The sequence below is a fragment of the Centroberyx gerrardi genome, chromosome 22 (assembly GCF_048128805.1).
Source record: "Centroberyx gerrardi isolate f3 chromosome 22, fCenGer3.hap1.cur.20231027, whole genome shotgun sequence".
NCBI lineage: Eukaryota > Metazoa > Chordata > Actinopteri > Beryciformes > Berycidae > Centroberyx > Centroberyx gerrardi.
Genome location: NC_136018.1, coordinates 14,330,744 through 14,347,484, shown reverse-complemented (window position 1 = coordinate 14,347,484; position 16,741 = coordinate 14,330,744). Strand labels below are relative to the sequence as shown.

The 16,741-nt window shown below is 42.6% G+C and overlaps 1 protein-coding gene across 2 annotated transcripts in view; it reads left to right on the top strand.

Annotated features, from left to right (window-relative positions):
- Positions 1-16,741, top strand: part of relch (RAB11 binding and LisH domain, coiled-coil and HEAT repeat containing) — a 43,531-nt gene that overhangs the window by 14,427 nt on the left and 12,363 nt on the right. For both annotated transcript variants that reach the window (XM_071905267.2, XM_071905266.2), the window contains exons 7-23: positions 322-416; positions 1,130-1,244; positions 1,494-1,651; positions 2,795-2,870; positions 3,110-3,205; positions 8,513-8,625; positions 9,129-9,219; positions 10,018-10,089; positions 10,619-10,759; positions 11,189-11,353; positions 12,110-12,257; positions 12,502-12,658; positions 13,048-13,171; positions 13,569-13,617; positions 14,697-14,776; positions 15,394-15,500; positions 15,773-15,872. In XM_071905267.2, coding sequence (XP_071761368.1) covers positions 322-416; positions 1,130-1,244; positions 1,494-1,651; positions 2,795-2,870; positions 3,110-3,205; positions 8,513-8,625; positions 9,129-9,219; positions 10,018-10,089; positions 10,619-10,759; positions 11,189-11,353; positions 12,110-12,257; positions 12,502-12,658; positions 13,048-13,171; positions 13,569-13,617; positions 14,697-14,776; positions 15,394-15,500; positions 15,773-15,872 — 1,887 coding nt within the window. The remainder of the gene's footprint in view (positions 1-321; positions 417-1,129; positions 1,245-1,493; positions 1,652-2,794; positions 2,871-3,109; positions 3,206-8,512; positions 8,626-9,128; positions 9,220-10,017; positions 10,090-10,618; positions 10,760-11,188; positions 11,354-12,109; positions 12,258-12,501; positions 12,659-13,047; positions 13,172-13,568; positions 13,618-14,696; positions 14,777-15,393; positions 15,501-15,772; positions 15,873-16,741) is intronic.

The following is a 16,741-nucleotide window of genomic DNA, read 5'->3' as shown; positions in this document are numbered from 1 at the left end:
TTATTGTTGAGGAAAATTCATCGATTCAATAATTTATGAGAATGATCTCAAAAACATTGCAACAGCTGAAAAGTTTGAACTGAATGTAATTTGAAATGTTGCGAGGTAAAACTGATAAAAAAAATTTTAAAAAAAGTTACCCGTCAGCTCTAGGTTCACATTCTTTCAGTGAAAAGGCTCTGGAACTGGATAAGAAATGGCTACTTCTTTTTCTGAAGGCTTCCAGAGAGCTTTTCCCACTGGAGGGCCTGCTCTCGTGCTGAGATTGTAAAGTGTCTGTATAATCACCTAGTTTTTGTTTTGTTTATCTTCCTCCTGTAGCAACAGACAGAGGTGGTCCAGGAGTTGGAGTACCAGATCAGCCTCCTCAACAACGAGAAGCAGAGCCTGGCCGAGCAGATCAAGAAACTGCAGAGGTGTGTGTGTGTTTGTGTGTGTGCATATTTGCGTTAATATGGAAGTGCATGAACACTACAGTCTACACTATGTATGGTTAGTATGCTATGACACTGGCAGGGTTTCCTCTGTTCATTCTGCAGTTGTGTGCCACCAGAGCAAGAACATTAGCCACTTCTAGGGAAAATGAGAAGCATCCAAATTAAAAACGTTTCTAGCACTGCTGTCCAAATTATGACCATAACTGTGACCAAAAGCAGCCGTTGAGGTGGAAACCAAGATGAAAATGATCCCCAAGCTCCACTGCTGCATGAAATTACAGAGGAAACACTGCACAGGCACAGAGGAGGAACTTGTGGGTTTTTGAGCATTAGCCCAGCAGGGATATTTTTCTGCCATCTGGAATCTCCAGTTGCCACCATTCAATTTTGCTCCAGCCCAGTCTAAAATAGTTATAGCTGCAGGATAGTAGGCTCAGTAAGAAATCCCATTCTAGCACTGGTAGATGAAGCCTGTGTTGGTCTTCTGACTTGATTTTCTTGGCATCCACAAGAGGGCGCCATAGTTTGCCATCTGCAGCCAGGCCGATGATGTGTGCCGCTCTGTTGCACATTGGTTTTTTGTTTGCATTGTTTTACCATTGCACTTACAGATGGATTGCTGTATATTGACTCACTGCACTACTAATCAGAAACGAGCAGTGTTTTCTGACAGCATTTCTCCTCCTTCCCAGTGAGATTCAGACCCTGAAGAGGAGTGTTTCCTCCCCACCTCCGGCCACTCTGGACCTGGGCTCCCAGGCTCCATCAAACACCCCCACCACCTCCTCTACTGACCCCCTCTCTGTGGTAGGTAGTCAGCTTCGCCTTGGACGTATTACAACCTCCACATTGGGCGTTTAGAATGCAAAATACCCAGACTCCTGTTCATTTTGCATGTGATATGTTGTAGTACCAGTGTCCTGCAAAAACCTTGTGATCTACCTTTAATAACTTTCAATGTTTTCAGTATATTTGCATCATTTTTTGGGTGTAGTTTGACATTGGCCCAGGACATGTGACCCACTGAATCTTAACTAAATGTAGTCCTACCCTCAGCCCCCAACAGACAACGGCCAGTACCTGGACATCCGGGGGGTTTCGGAGCCTGAGAGTGACGCCAATCCACCCTCCACCCAGAACACACCACACCCCCACCCGCAGTCCCACAACAAGCTAAAGAGCCGGCCTCCTGTCCAGTTTGACCAGCCCAACAGGTGAGTGGAATGCCAGACCCAAGCAAACAGCAGGGAAACTTGGAAAACAGAGGTAAACTGTTGTTTTCTTTCCAATTCCCCTCAAAATCTACACTTCACTAACTATCCACAAACTACCTCCTGCATGGACAGATAGAGAATGACAGTGCTTGTGCTAATAATGTGGTCTTTTGTCATGGTGCATACACTGTTTGGGTGATGAGCTCGATTCTCTTAATAAATGTTTGTACTGTATATTGTGAGGTGCTTTGAATCAAGCACTAAGCAAATGACATATAGTGTATATTTTGTATGTAGTAGCCAAGTACAGGCATGCCAGCCATCTCAGTGTAGTTACCAACTTTGGCCACTAGACGGTGCCAGTTGTCTATCTACATATCCACTATGAACAGTGGAACAATAGCTGACCATCTTGTCTAGGGCAACTTGCAGTGAGTGAGCATGAAGTTGTTTGGACTTGCTCAATTTCAACTGAACACATGGCCATCCTGCTACAGTGTCTCTAACGGTTAGAGACACTGCAGCAGGATGGCCATGTGTCTTGACTGGATGATGCAGTAGTGGTTAGAGTCTAACCACAACTGCATCATCCAGTCAAGACACTCAATTCACATCAAGGGAACAAAGACTGTCATGTATGAACTTTTATCCACCACAGTTCTTCACAGTGTTGACACCTCATTAATAAAGAAAAGCAAAAAGCTTTTCATTATGAGTATCATTCTGCTGCCCCCCTCTGAAAGATTGAAAAGTATACTCGGTGTGTAAATCTGGTACATCGCCAAAAATCAACTGGCAAAGTAGCACAAGTTAATCAGCAGCTGCTACGGAACAGTTGCCAGTGCCACTGTAATTTCCTATGGCCAAACTCCGTCTATCTATAGCAGTGCTTCCCCAGAATTTTTTTTCCCACCAGGATGGAAAGGCCTCTGAAACAGCCTTTAGACCGCGTGACACTAGAACTCGCCGTTGAAATACACAGCAGTGACATGGGAGAGTGACAGCTCTAAGCTCTAAGGCGGGCCGGCCCAATCCCCAATCATTCAGTGGTCAGGGAAAGCTCCAGCGCTGTTGTGGAGCGCAGACTGAGTGGTGCAGACCGTAGTAACTGTTTTTGTTCCCTTGTTGTTTGTGGTGTCCCAGGAAGTTATCCCCGGCCTTCCAGCAGGCGCTGCTGTCCTTCTGCAGAATGTCCTCCGACAGCCGCCTGGGAGCTGAGGTCAGTACCCGCACACACACACACACACACACACACACACACACTTCATGTAGACGTACATACATTTATGAAAACACACACATACAGTAGGCATGCATACACACATGGCTATACACACACGCGCACTCGTGAAAACGCGCTCGCATACATGAACACACCACAACATGCACACAGGAATGTACACATGCACATTATATCAGAGTAATGTTCATAATACTTAGTCTCCCTCTCTTTTCCAGGTGTCCCGTATAGCAGACAGTGAGGAGAGTGTGATGTTAATGTTGGGCCGCTGCCTCCCTCACATCGTCCCGAATGTCCTCCTCGCTAAACGAGAGGTAAACCCTCTTCTCCTCCTCCTCCTCCTCCTCCTCTTCCTCACCTCCCTATACCCCTCCCTGTACCCTTCCATCATCATCATCATCATCACAAGCTTCTTCACCTTGTCCTTTAGATACACACAGAGCAGCAGGGCTAAGCGGGGGGAAAAAACAGGGAAGTAGTGGGGTGCACACGCATCCTCAGCTTGTAAATTCCCATCCAAACCATGTAGTGGACATTGAACCAAGTCTAAATAGCTATTTCCGATAGCCTACCATGGTTTTAAAGGTGCTATGTGTAGCATTTTTAAAAATTAATAGCTTGGTATAATTACAGTAAACAAATGAGATCATGGTCATGACGATTTGTAGCCTCTGTCTCATGCAAGTGGTATTGTCAGTGTTTCTCAAAATGAAGGCCACATTTCCCATAAACCCCATTTAAAAAAAAGAGGATGCTACTTCTTTGCTCAAAAGTTTCATCTTTAGCTTTACTGAAGAGGACAGACATGTTGGTTTTTCTATCAGACTTTCACTTGTTCCACCATCTGCCATTGTGAGAAACTCTTTCAGCTTTATCTCTGTTTGCGCTGGAAGAACAGCGCCCTCTTCTTGTTTTGTGCCATAATGCAATCCAGAAGTTTTCCCGCAAAATCCAACCTGGTTGAAACTGGTAGAGACTGCCAGTCTTCTTGGCGATAGTCTCATTTGTTTATGGTAATTATACTAATGTCTCAAACTTAATATGTGTATGCTACATGTACCACCTTTATCCTTGTTGCCTTTTACAGATTTGACTGTGTCTGCTGCCAGCAAGGTGTACAATTATAGGAATTAATAACTTTGCAATGCTAACAGGCATTAAACACAACACTAACCTCTCAGATGTAACCTGCAAGTACCCAGCTGACCTGTGTGTATCTAATGTTTGGGTATTTCACCGTCTTTCGACACGGCCATTTTTTTTCACCAGTGTCATCTCTCCTCCTTCTCTTCTTCTGTTTCCCCTCCCCCACTCTACTTTTTCTATCCTTTCGCTCTCACTGCTATCTTTTTGTTCCTCTCTTTTCTTCTCACTCATTCTCTCGTTCTCATGCATGCCTCTCTGCTCCTAGAGAATGGTTGCGCATCTGTGCCAGGTGAGTCTTTCACGCTCTCATCTGCATGGTTGTCTCACCTGACCCATAACCAGAAATGTGTAACGCAGGCCCTGCTCCTATTGGCTACAACCGCTGTCACTTAGGCTCTCACTTGCCTCACTTGCTCTCACTTGAAATGTTCCTTTTTTATAGCCATAGTGCCGTCTTTGCCAGAAACGGACAAAGCTGGCACAAAGATTGCCAAAATCAAGTTTATTGAAATTTTCATGTTTTAGACTATTGTTATGTCATCTTGCGTTATCAGAAAATAAACTATGGATATCAATTTTTAGCTGAAGTGTGAGCTAATGTGCAGTGAAGGCCTCAGCTATGTGGTTTTAGCCTCTAGATTGGGTCATGTATGTAGACTCAGTGTTTCCTTACCCCATCCTTATTTGATTGATTCCCCGCCTTTTTTGCTCTTCTTATTGGCTGCCGCTGTAATCACTTGCAGTCCCTAAATGGCTGAGAGTCTAGAGCGACTTTAATTAAACTTAGGACTTTTCTCAGCATATGTTTTACTAACTGCCATAGCTTTCTGCTGTATTGTTATGACTATATATAACCAAGAAATAAGGTGTGCGAGTCCTTAGTATGGAGTGTGCAGTGATTCCCAGTAATCTTACAAAATGTAAACCAAGGTGTCTGCACATGTGCAGAGTTGAGTGTTAACACATATTCTCTGGGGAGAGAAGGGAAGGGGATATGAAAATAAATGAGCTGTTAACACGCAATCACTCCCTGCAAGCTAAAATGCAGAAACACCTGCGCAGTGGTTGCATGCAAGTGTGTGTGTGTGTGTATGTGTGTTCATGTGTATACAAATGGCATTTGCTGGAAACTTGAAAAAAAAAGGAATTCTGCACACGGAGCGTCGACAGATTAGATAAGAGGTAAAGGGGGAAAAAAATGGTTGAACGGGGTAAGTCAGGTTGGATTGGCCCTCACTCTGGCTGCTTTGCATATCACCATGGTTATGTTTTTTTTAATGATCCACTGACAGTTATGGAGAACTTGATCTCTTTCCAAAATCAAGGAAAAACAAACTGAAGGGTGAGGAGGGGAAAAAAAAGCAACAGAACATTGAGATGCCGAGATCCCACTTGAGCGGTGTGGACTTTGTACCATGTCCGTTAGACTCATCAGCCATGCAAGTAACACACACACACACACACGCCACCCACCCAAGCCTGGAGACACACCTTAAGTTGTTAGAATGTGACTCCCGCTGAAGAACAAAAGGTGTTTGACTTGAAACGGCGGAATGACCCATTAAAACACTAACACTCTGCCTGCCACCTGGCTGCATTATCAGACATCATAAATCATTAGACAATACATTCTTCTTCCACATGCTACACTTTAGCTCAGTCTGAAGTGCCTTCAGCTTATTGCTCTGCATTGTTTGCATTTTGTTTTTCTGCAACTGAAAATAGTCTGATTTGTGATAACTTAGTGTTGTGAATGCAGCAAATGGGTTGCAGTTTTGGTGATCAGTTAGTTAAATTGCCGTTGATGGATAAGAATGTTTATCTCTGCAATAACACTAAAGATAAATGAAGGGAGAAAAAAAAACAATTATTACACACACCACTTGTACCACTTTTATTGTATGTTTTGGCAGTTGATTTTATGCATTGATAGTGTGTGTAACAACATGTATCCACATGAATGTTCACATGCCCAAGGGAGACATTTTCAAGCCCGTTTTTTTTTTTTTTTTTTTTTCTAATTGCATTTCACATGTGTGTGTATAGGCTTCTTTAGAAGTGCTGTCACTGTAGGTTAACTGTGATCTTTAACAAACTGCTCACAGGACAATGAGCCTAGATGATTTTATCAGGACTGTTGCACCACAACAGATCAGGAATTTGAATAGAACCCAAATAAAGGACCCGTTCATGAATGTTTGCTTATTGTGTTGCTTCCACAGAAGTCTAAATGTGAGTGAAACAATTAAGCAAGAGAAAACAAAACGCACAGAGAGGGAACAACAGGAGAAGGCTTTATGTTTACAAGGCATCATGGGAACCCAGACCCAGGAGTATGACGCATTTGTTTCACTTCCGCAATGTGGAAAAGATTGGTCATGTAGTTGTACATTTTACTGTATGTATCTTGTGTCCTAGCTCTGGTTCCTGACACTCCTCCCTCTCGCAGGAGAATATGAGGTTAGACAGAAGAAGAAGAGGCGAGAAGACGGTGTAGCCAGACTTAAGTCACAGTCAAATGAAATTAAAATGGAAAAGAAAATCCACAAATTAAGAATACATAGAAAATTTCAAGGCACAGTTTTGCTCTGTCGCTGGATTGTAATGACATTTACACATGCAGGCAAAGGAGATAGTGATCACTGAACTTTGGGAATCTCCAGTGTTCACCTCGGCTATTCCACAATTTATCAATATCATTCACTCCAAGCATTTTATTCTATGGCTGTCAGGGCAGGCAAGAAAATGTTGAAGCTAAGCTAAATTTTGTAATTAATGAGATCATTTCACGTGAATTTTCTTGAATCAAGCGTGGTTTTCTTGGTACTAGTGAAGTACCAAGTACACTAGAAAATTCCTCAAGCAGCTGAAACTGCATTGGAATTAAGTGGAATTATCTCACTTCATTGGCAGAATTTTTTACTTGCTTTAAGAAAAATAAGATTTTAAGACTGAATAAAGGAGTTGTTAAGATAGACATTTTTGCGGTATGGGACATCAAAATCACCCAAAAAAATGTAACAGTTGGACATAGTGTTCAGAGAAATCACACCATTCATCATGGACGGTCATGGAAAAGCCATGCAGTTTCATCAGCATAAGCAGTGCAGGAGCCCTGCTCTTTGCAGCCCCCTGGCCTCTGGCTCCTGGCCTGGCGTCTTGCTGTCCACTCTACCTGCCCACAATGTTGACCCAGCGTTGCTCAGATGTTTAATCTGGGGAGAACCTTCTGAAGGAGTTTTCACATCAGGAGCGGAGGAATTCGCACAGGAATAGAACAAGGTCGCCGTGGGTTCTAGCTTTTAGATGTGTGCTTTTTGTTTATTCATTTATTTGTTTTATCAGGCCATTACTGTTGAGTCTGAAAAGAAAAAGCTCTTGCAAGGATGTGTGGTTCTTTCAGAGGTCCAAAGCAGAAGATGATTGAATGTGACAGTTAAATTTAGCTGAATTCAGTTAATTTGCAGGTCTTTCGCTGTTATTTGACACTTGAACTGACTTCACCCACACTGAACCAATCATATAACCACTCAAAATGACCACCCCCAATACCAAAACGCCATAATTTTACTTTTGAATTCATGGCCAACATGGCAGCGGCTTCAGACAGAGGGTTGATCCAGCGTTGAGCGAGTGACTCATCACAGCCTATCTTTACCCAAGTCTCCCCGTCAGTCCATCTGTCCATCCAGGGTTGGGGTTTTGCTCCTTCTGCCAATGCTCGGCAGGAAAATATGATATCTTCCTGGAAAAAAAATACAGGGTTCGTTTGAAAAACATATTTTTAACTTGGTGTGCGCTCTCTAATTTGGGTGTGTGTGGCGGGAATGCAGAGCCGACCGCAGTTTGGCCGTGGAGGCCCTGCATCAAGGGCAGCCGAGCTCTCTCCCCTCTGGCTGCAAGGTTCCGTGAACTCAGGCTGAACTCTGGGAAGGAGCTCTGTTTTAGTAGGGGGACTAGAAGAGTATGTATGTACGTGTGTGTCTGTCTGTGCAGCTATGTCTGGATGTGTGTGTGTGTGTGTGTGTGTGAGAGAGAGCGAGAGAGAGAGAGAGCATGTGCATTCATGTCTGGGTGTGTGCATGCACTGTACAAGTGTTTCAGTGTGTGTGAGAATATATGTGTGTCTTTAAAGTCAAACCAGTCAAAGTTTAACACCAACAAGCTATTGATGGTACTGTTCATTTTGCACGTTTTCTCCTGTTGCTTTTTATGGTGACCGTCTGTACTTATTCTGCCTTTGTTTCATGCTCAACATTGCTGCTTTTCTCTCCTCTTTTCAACACCCCCTCTCCTCCTCTCCTCTTCTCTCTGCTTCATAGACATTCGGGCCTGCTTGACCTAATGGCTGCTGCTGACCAGCCTTTCCCTATTCTGTGTTGTAACTGTAACCTCACTCTTCTAATACAAATTAATCTCTCTGTCTCTGTCTTTCTCTCCTCTGTCTGTCTCCCCTCTGTCTCTCTCTCCTACAGGAGTTGATTCCTCTCATCCTGTGTACGGCCTGCCTTCACCCGGAGCCTAAAGAGAGAGACCAGCTCCTCCACATCCTCTTCAACCTAATCAAGAGACCGGATGACGAGCAGAGGTGTGTGTGTGTGTGTGTGTGTGTGTGTGTGATTGTCAGTGTTTCCCAAACCACTAAATAGGTGGGAAGGTACACCTTGCCTAGAACTGATTATGTAGTATTGATTGCTTAATACTTTCCCAACCCCTAATATAGAAGTTCATAATGTAACCGCTAGGCTTGGACCGATACTCAATGATATAGAATATGTTAGTTAGTTAGTTAGAAAATTTATTGTCCACAATGTGGAAAATTGTCTTCGACTTCATCCCAATCAACACGGATTTACAAACAAGACAATTGTAGAAAACACAAAAACATAGAAACATAAGAAGACATAACAGAAAAAAGACGAAGCGCCCCCGGAAGTGCAGTGTAGATATCACAATATTTAGTGAATATCGCAATATTTTCTGCGTTATCAAATATAGCTGTCTGTCCAGCTGGTAGTGTATTCTCATGTGTGTGTGTGTGTATGCGTGTGTGTGTGTGTGTGTGTGTGTGTGACGCGTGCTCTCCCACAGACAAATGATCTTGACGGGTTGTGTGGCGTTTGCGAGGCACGTGGGTCCCACCCGCGTTGAGGCTGAGCTCCTCCCTCAGTGTTGGGAACAGGTACAGTACATACAAGAGCACAGAGGTTTAGGGTCCAATAGTGATTATGATATTGATTGGGAGGAAAATAACAATAATCCATAATGGTTTTTGGGGGGATGACATAACCTGTCCTTGCAAAATATCCCTCAAATTTGGGTTCCTTCATTTCTTCTTTATTGAAAATGTTTCCTTGTACTATTTCATTATCAAGACCAATACCATTCATTTAGTTTTCTTGTGTAATAACCCTGGCTGTTTGTTTTATTGTTTTCACTATCTCTTTTATTGATTTGGTAATAAAAACGAAAAAACGCTTGTGTTCCTGCGACATACACTCAAAGCTCTGATGCAACAATATCCCATTGTGCAATATATCAGAAGAAAGTCTCAGTTGCCTCCTGCTGTTTTATTGAGCATACTGTACCATTCAGTCCCAATTCCGGTAATTGCAGTTGTATTCCCATTCCTCAACATGTTCTGATGCTGCAAATTGCTATCATCGCTACCACAGTGTCCCAGACGTACACTTGATAGCAGTTTGTTTTCAGTGCCACCTGGGTCACCTTATGCAACGCATTTATGATAAACAAAATCTGCTGCCATGGCAACAGCAGCTGCCTGCTGTCTGGAAGCTGAGAATCTAATAGAAACAAATAGGTTTCCACAGGGTCAACTTGTTGATGATACTCGAGTTGTTATCTTCTTTCCATTGTCGCTGCCCTCTGTCCTTCCTTTCTCCTCCTTTCTTTGTCTGTCCCACTGCTTCCCCCCCAGCACTCTGTTTCTGTCTCTCACTCTCTCTCTCTTCCTCTGCAGATTAACCACAAATATCCAGAGAGGAGGTTGTTGGTAGCAGAGTCCTGTGGAGCCTTAGCACCGTACCTGCCTGTAAGAACCAATATGAAATGTGCAGAATCACAGAATCGATATGGATATATATCATGATACGGCTTACGTATGCAAAATCACATAGTCATCAAATTGATGTTCATTACACTGAACTGCATGATAATTGTCAGGTGGGATGTCAAACAAAACTTTAGACAACAGAATTGTGTCACAATATCTTCATATCTTCACGATATGATTCCACTGAAAGACAATAAACGATAATATTGAATTACTGCCCAGCCCTAATGGAAAGTCTCAAGTATATGGCATCTCTGTACTCTTCTTTTTTTTGTATTGATTATTCATTGAATTTGAAGTTAGCATGGCAGATGAGAAGGGTGAATTATTTTGAAGGGAATTAAACTCCCACAGTTTTGTTCTATAGTGTCTGTATGTGTTTTCAGAGTTTGAGATTACACATATGAGATATTAAGATGATACATAAAAGATTAATGAAAAATGCACAGCATAATAAGATAGATAAATGTATCATTCTCTGTCTCTCTCTTTCTTTCTGTCTCTGCAGAAAGAGATCCGTAGCTCCCTGGTGTTGTCCATGCTGCAGCAGATGCTAGCTGAGGACAAGGCTGACATGGTCAGAGAGGCCGTGGTCAAGAGCCTGGGCATTATCATGGGTTACATAGACGACCCCGACAAGTACTCCCAGGTGTGTGTGTGTGTGTGTTTGGGGGGGACAGTCTGTCAGAACTTGCTATAGAGCATTCTACTTTCTATTTCTCATAGTTGCTAATGGTAACCTTGCTTGGTGATCTCACAAATATATTTTACCATTAGCGTTTAGAAGTGAAAATGGAACCAACTACCACCTTGAATTTATCTGTTATTATCGCTGCAGGATTTTTCAAACAGTTTAGTCTAGTCTAGTTTATTTATATAGCCCTTTATCACAAACAATTCCTCTTGTTGGTGGAATAGTGCTGCAGCAAGCATTATGAAAAATACGAGTATGCAGCCATAAGATCTAACCACGCTGTTTCCACCTGTGCATGTATGTCTTCATGCCCATCCTCTGTATGTGTGTGTGTGTGTGTGTTTGTGTGTGTGTGTGTGTGTGTGTGTGTTTTCCCTCCTCCAGGGCTTTGAGCTGATGCTGCTGTCGCTGGGGGACCCGTCGGAGCGGGTGGTCAGTGCCATCCACCAGGTCTTCATCCCTGCCTTCGCTGCCTGGACCACAGAGCTGGGCACCCTGCAGACTGCACTCTTCCCCTCCCTACTGGCACGTATAGAGAAACTGCTTACGGTAAGTGTCTGTGTCTATGTGTGTGTGGGCGAGCCTTCCCTGTCAGAATCCCTGCTAGTGCGAATGCAGAAACTTCTCAGAGTAAATGAAGAAGTTCAGTATTCGTGGAATGGCCCAGCCAGAGCCCAAACCTTGGTCCTATAGAAAACCTATTGACTGGGTTAAAGAGGAGGGCACACAGGAGGTCACCTTGCAGCTGGAGTGAGCATGAACTCTTCTGCAAAGAATAATGGGAGAAAATTTAGTTAGTAGAGAATTATCCAAATAAACCTACTGCTGTTATTCAGTCAAAAGCCATATTCATAGAAGGGTGCGCACACTTACGCAGCCAATCTGTTTAGTTTTCCATTTTTAATACATTGTCAGAAGTAAGATAAGATGTAAGATATGATGGCTGTTGCAGCAGCATATAGTAACAGGATACAGCAAACAATGTACAACAAATGAGACGAATTGGAAAATGTGAAACGACAACATATATATGGAGATGTGCAGAAATGTGTTTGTATTCACATTAACAAGTCTCCAGAAAGGCATAAATATATGCAGAGAAACGGTCTAGTTGTGCAGACACGCATTGTAAGGAAATTTGAAAGGTTGTGTAGACTTTTGATATCCTCTGTATGCATGCATATGTGTGTGCCTTCATTGCCAGGCTACAGAGCTAGGCACCATGCACACATTGAATTGCACTACCTCCCTTACGCTCTCAAACTCTCCCCCCGTTCCTCCCTCCATCCCTCCCTCCTTCTGCAGCAGGGAGAACACAGTCTGGACGAACACAAGCTACACATGTTCCTGTCGGCACTGCAGTCTCTCATCCCGCCTCTGTTCGCCGTGGTGCTGCAGAACGCACCCTTCACCAGCAGAGCCATGCTCCATGGAGAGATACCTGCTATAGAGGGTAGGGCGACTACAGACACACACACTAAAATAATGCATGCTTTATCAGCCAAGCCAAGCTGACAGGGGATGTACTAGGGATAGAAAATAGTGTGGAGGCTTGCATGGTTCAGAGGGAAAGCTAAACTCATTTAGGGGATCCGATTAAGTCTGGACTTCAGGTTTAGGGTGACTCAGTAGTTTTAATTCTTCAAGCAGTACCACTCCTAAGCTTCCATCTTGGTGCTGTCTCTCTGGCCCTTCAGTGACCCGGTTCCCCAGGCCAGCCTCTCCCCTCCAGGACGTGGCGACCATCATAGGCAGCAGGGAGATGCTGAGCGCCCTGCTACTACTCTACGACCACCAGCTAGAGCATGAGGGAACCACCGGCTGGGACAGCCTGCTATGGGTGGTCAACCAGCTGTGAGACATGCACTAAAACACACACTTACAGACATCAAAGCATACACGTAAAACCATAACCACACATGCATGCACACTGCAAACGCATCCCGATAGTTCAGTACACGCAATTTCACAAATACAAGGATGTAAACATACACACTCATGCATTCACACTGCAAATACATGTAAGTGGGAGTATTTCAGCACACACTAGCTTGAACACATGCACTCAAACACACACACACAGATGTATAAAACACATGGGAATGCTACTTTGAAGTACTATAAACATGTACTGTATTCAGTACATAGGATCTACACAGTAGCTTTATGCAACGCAGCATAAATGCATTTTCACACACACACACACACACACACTGATTTCCCCCTGTCTGCTCTGTCTCCAGACTTCCCCAGCTGATAGAGATAGTGGGTCGCATCAATGTGACCTCATCAACCTGCGTCCACGAGTTCTCTCGCTTCTTCTGGAGGTTCTGTCGCACCTTCGGCAAGATCTTCACCAACACTAAGGTAAAGTCGTGTGACTCATCTAAACACACTCTGGCATGTGTAAAAAATATTCTCAGGAATAACTCATGCTATTTATTCATCTTTAAGTAGATTTTTTTTTTTGGTCACTTCAATTTTTATTGTTTGTATTATCTGTGCATATTTTAAACAGCAGTAGTCATAAAGAATAGAGTGAAGGGAAGAGCTGCCAGTGAACTGAGGCAGAGATGGAATCCATCATAGGTTCATTGTGAGTCCAAGGGCGGCGATCTTAACCACTTCGCCGTTCTCTGACCTCTGAAAGATATCTGTCAAAAAAACAGCTAGTCTGAGGAATTGAATACTCTAAATGGTTGTTACTTAACAAAGGTAATCATGTTTTTTTTGTTTATCTTTCCTCTGGCTTGTACTTCCTCAGGTTAAACCACAGTTCCAAGAGATTCTCCGACTCTCTGAAGAGAATGTTGGTAAGTGGAACTTAGACACACACACACACGCACACACATGTTGCAAGAGTTTCTCAGCTTAGACACACACAATGTTGGTGTAAACAAGCTATTTGGAGTCAGATATGGGTGTTGCCCTCTTCTTCTCTCATTCCGGACATGTTTCTGTAGTTATAAGAGGCGCTTGGTCTCAATCGGCTGCCAAGTGATTTAGCTTTGGTATTGTGGCCGTTTATGAAATGTGTTTTGGGGAATATCTAAGCCCAGTCTGTAGCTCATGATGACTTTACATTGTCATCATCCTAATTTAGATCCTGGTTTATTCTACCACTCATTTATCATATTCCATATCATATCATATAGTTTTCAGTTGGTTTTTCTAAAAACACATATGTTGTAGCCTATACAGACTCAGCCATATTATAAAATGCACGGCACACTAGGGTAGACTTCATCATGTCGTGGAACTGGCTTAAATGGTTTCGCAGGTAAAGGAAAAATCCACCCAAAACACTTATAACTTATGCTTTTATGAATCTCTTTTACAATATGTAAATGAACAAAAGGGGTGGAAGTACGGGGAAAACGGTAACGCTAATAACATCCCAGTATCTCACATTTATGAATGAGAAAACACCCTACCGTGACAGTATCTGCCCCTAACGTCACGCTACACCTGCCGGTAAGTTTTATGAATGAGCCCCTTTGTGTTTTGAGTAAGAGGCGCAGCCGTGATCATAGACACGCCCCAATGTTCTCAAACTATTTGGCCAGCTAGCTACATGTATGTGCCCACCTTTGATTGAAAGCAACAAGTTCACACCCCTTCTCTGGAGGTTGTCGAAAGGCATTCTGGGAAATGTAGGAAGTCACTAACTGAAGTAGAAGTAGATGAGGCAGGTTGAGGGAAAATGGGTACAGCAGAAAGGTAAATGACAACCCTTCATCACAAACTAACTCCTGGAATGCGCTGAACATCACAGATTGATGATATAAAACAGTGCAAAAACAACTTGAGAAATGGCTGCAATAGTGTTTTTGGTGTAACATTTATTCTTGTTTGATCTACGTTTGTCTGTTTGTTTTTCCTCCTCTGTCAGATGCTACAGCAGGGAATGGTATTCTTACCAAGGCCACAGTCCCTATCTATGCTACTGGCGTGCTGACATGTTATAACCAGGTAACTGAATAGCAGACCACAGCAAAATAGAAGTTCAGTGCATCATGAGGAGAGCACTTGATTTGTCTTATGAGTGATGTGTTACCTTGTGACACTTGCAAGATAAATCAAGATACATCAATCCATCATTTGAGCTATTCGAATCCATATTCAAGAATCCCCCCTCACACTCTGTTGTGTGTTATGTTGTGTGTACCACATTAATGTTCTGTTTATGTCACAAGGTAAAATCTACCCTAAAACAGAAGCCGCATGTTATTCTTTTGATCTTGGGTGCATGAAATAATGTGTCATTCACAAAACAAAACCAAAAAAAATACAACAAACAAAAATGATTTATCAGAGTATGGGACAGCGCATATCATGTGTTACCTTTCGACACAATATGTGTCAACAAGATGTTTATAGCAACACATTTCAACACGCATTGAAAGTAGCACAAGATCTATTGTCCCAAAATACACTCACTGACTCATCCTTTTTTTTTAAAGTATTTGCACTAAATATGAGTTGCTCCGGATAGGGAGCGAGCTAAATGCCTAGTTTGTAATTGTAAGAATGTATTTGATGCTAACATGGTGACTGACATATACACTAACATTGTCACTCGTGCACAGGAGGAGGATCGCAAGTTGTTGGTGGGTTTCCTAGAGGACGTTATGACGACCCTGTCTCTGTCCCATGCACCTCTAGACAGCCTTAAGGCCTCCTTTGTAGAGCTGGGGTGAGAAACACACTCACACACACACACACACACTAGTTTGTGGCCAGTGGCAGTCGATACCCACACTTATGACACCAGAAAACAAATCCAGTAGAAAAATACGAGTTATGTTGTAGAACGCATACCATTCCGAATACCTAATTGATTTTCACAATATTCAAGTAAAGTAGTGCGACCACTGCATCTATCAAAAATTTTAATTGCATTTTGAAAGTCAGTCGTAGGTCGTAGTCACAATATTACACGGTATTTCTGTGTTGCTTTCTTTTCAGGGCCAACCCAGTGTATCATGAGCTGTTGCTGACTGTTCTGTGGTACGGGGTGGTGCACACCTCCGCACTGGTCCGCTGTACTGCTGCACGGATGTTTGAGGTACGACACACACACACACACACACACTTACAGATACTCATTGATCAGAAGTCTTTCGCTCATATTGTGTACTACTGACATAGAATGTTACCTAAAATGTTTCTCAGTTTGCAGTACTGATAAATTCATTCATAGATACATTTGATCTTTTTTCTTGAGACATTCTCTCACAAGAAAAGTGTATGCCAGTAGAATATATTAAGGCTGCACAGTTATGGCTAAAATGATAATCCTGATTATTTGGCTATATAATGTAATCATGATTATTTGTAATTATTTTTTTGGGCATCTTATATCAGCATCTTTATTATTTTTATCTACAGTGGACATTCTAAATTAAATGACATATGTGTTATTAATTGTGGAAACTAAAGTTGTGAATATGATTGTGCAGCCCTAGAATATACATACTGTATATACGACTCCATGTTTGCCTATCTATATGCGCTAGCTCTGTTTGCTATTGCTGCTGTTTAACATACATTTGATATTTAGCTATTGTGCTATAAGTGTGATGAAAGACCCCTGTAACCCAGCCCTTATCTGTGCCCTGGTTCCAGTTCTGTCACTAGACCCTCCTAGAATTTAATGTTCAATATGCACTGATCACTCTTGTTAATATGAACTGACTACATAAATACCTGCTGTATGTAACAGAAAGGTTCAGGTCAGTGTTTTGAAAGTATAGTTCAGGAGCCACAATGGGTCGCAGGCCTGTTTCTTTTCAGTGTTCTCATGACAGGAGGGAGTTTATTTTATGTTTTAAATATAGATTTTTTTCAACGTTTTTCAGTATTTCTGGTATTTTGGAAATATAACTCCTAGCAGTTTTTAATGGGAGATGACTGATTCCCTTGCTTTTTTATGCC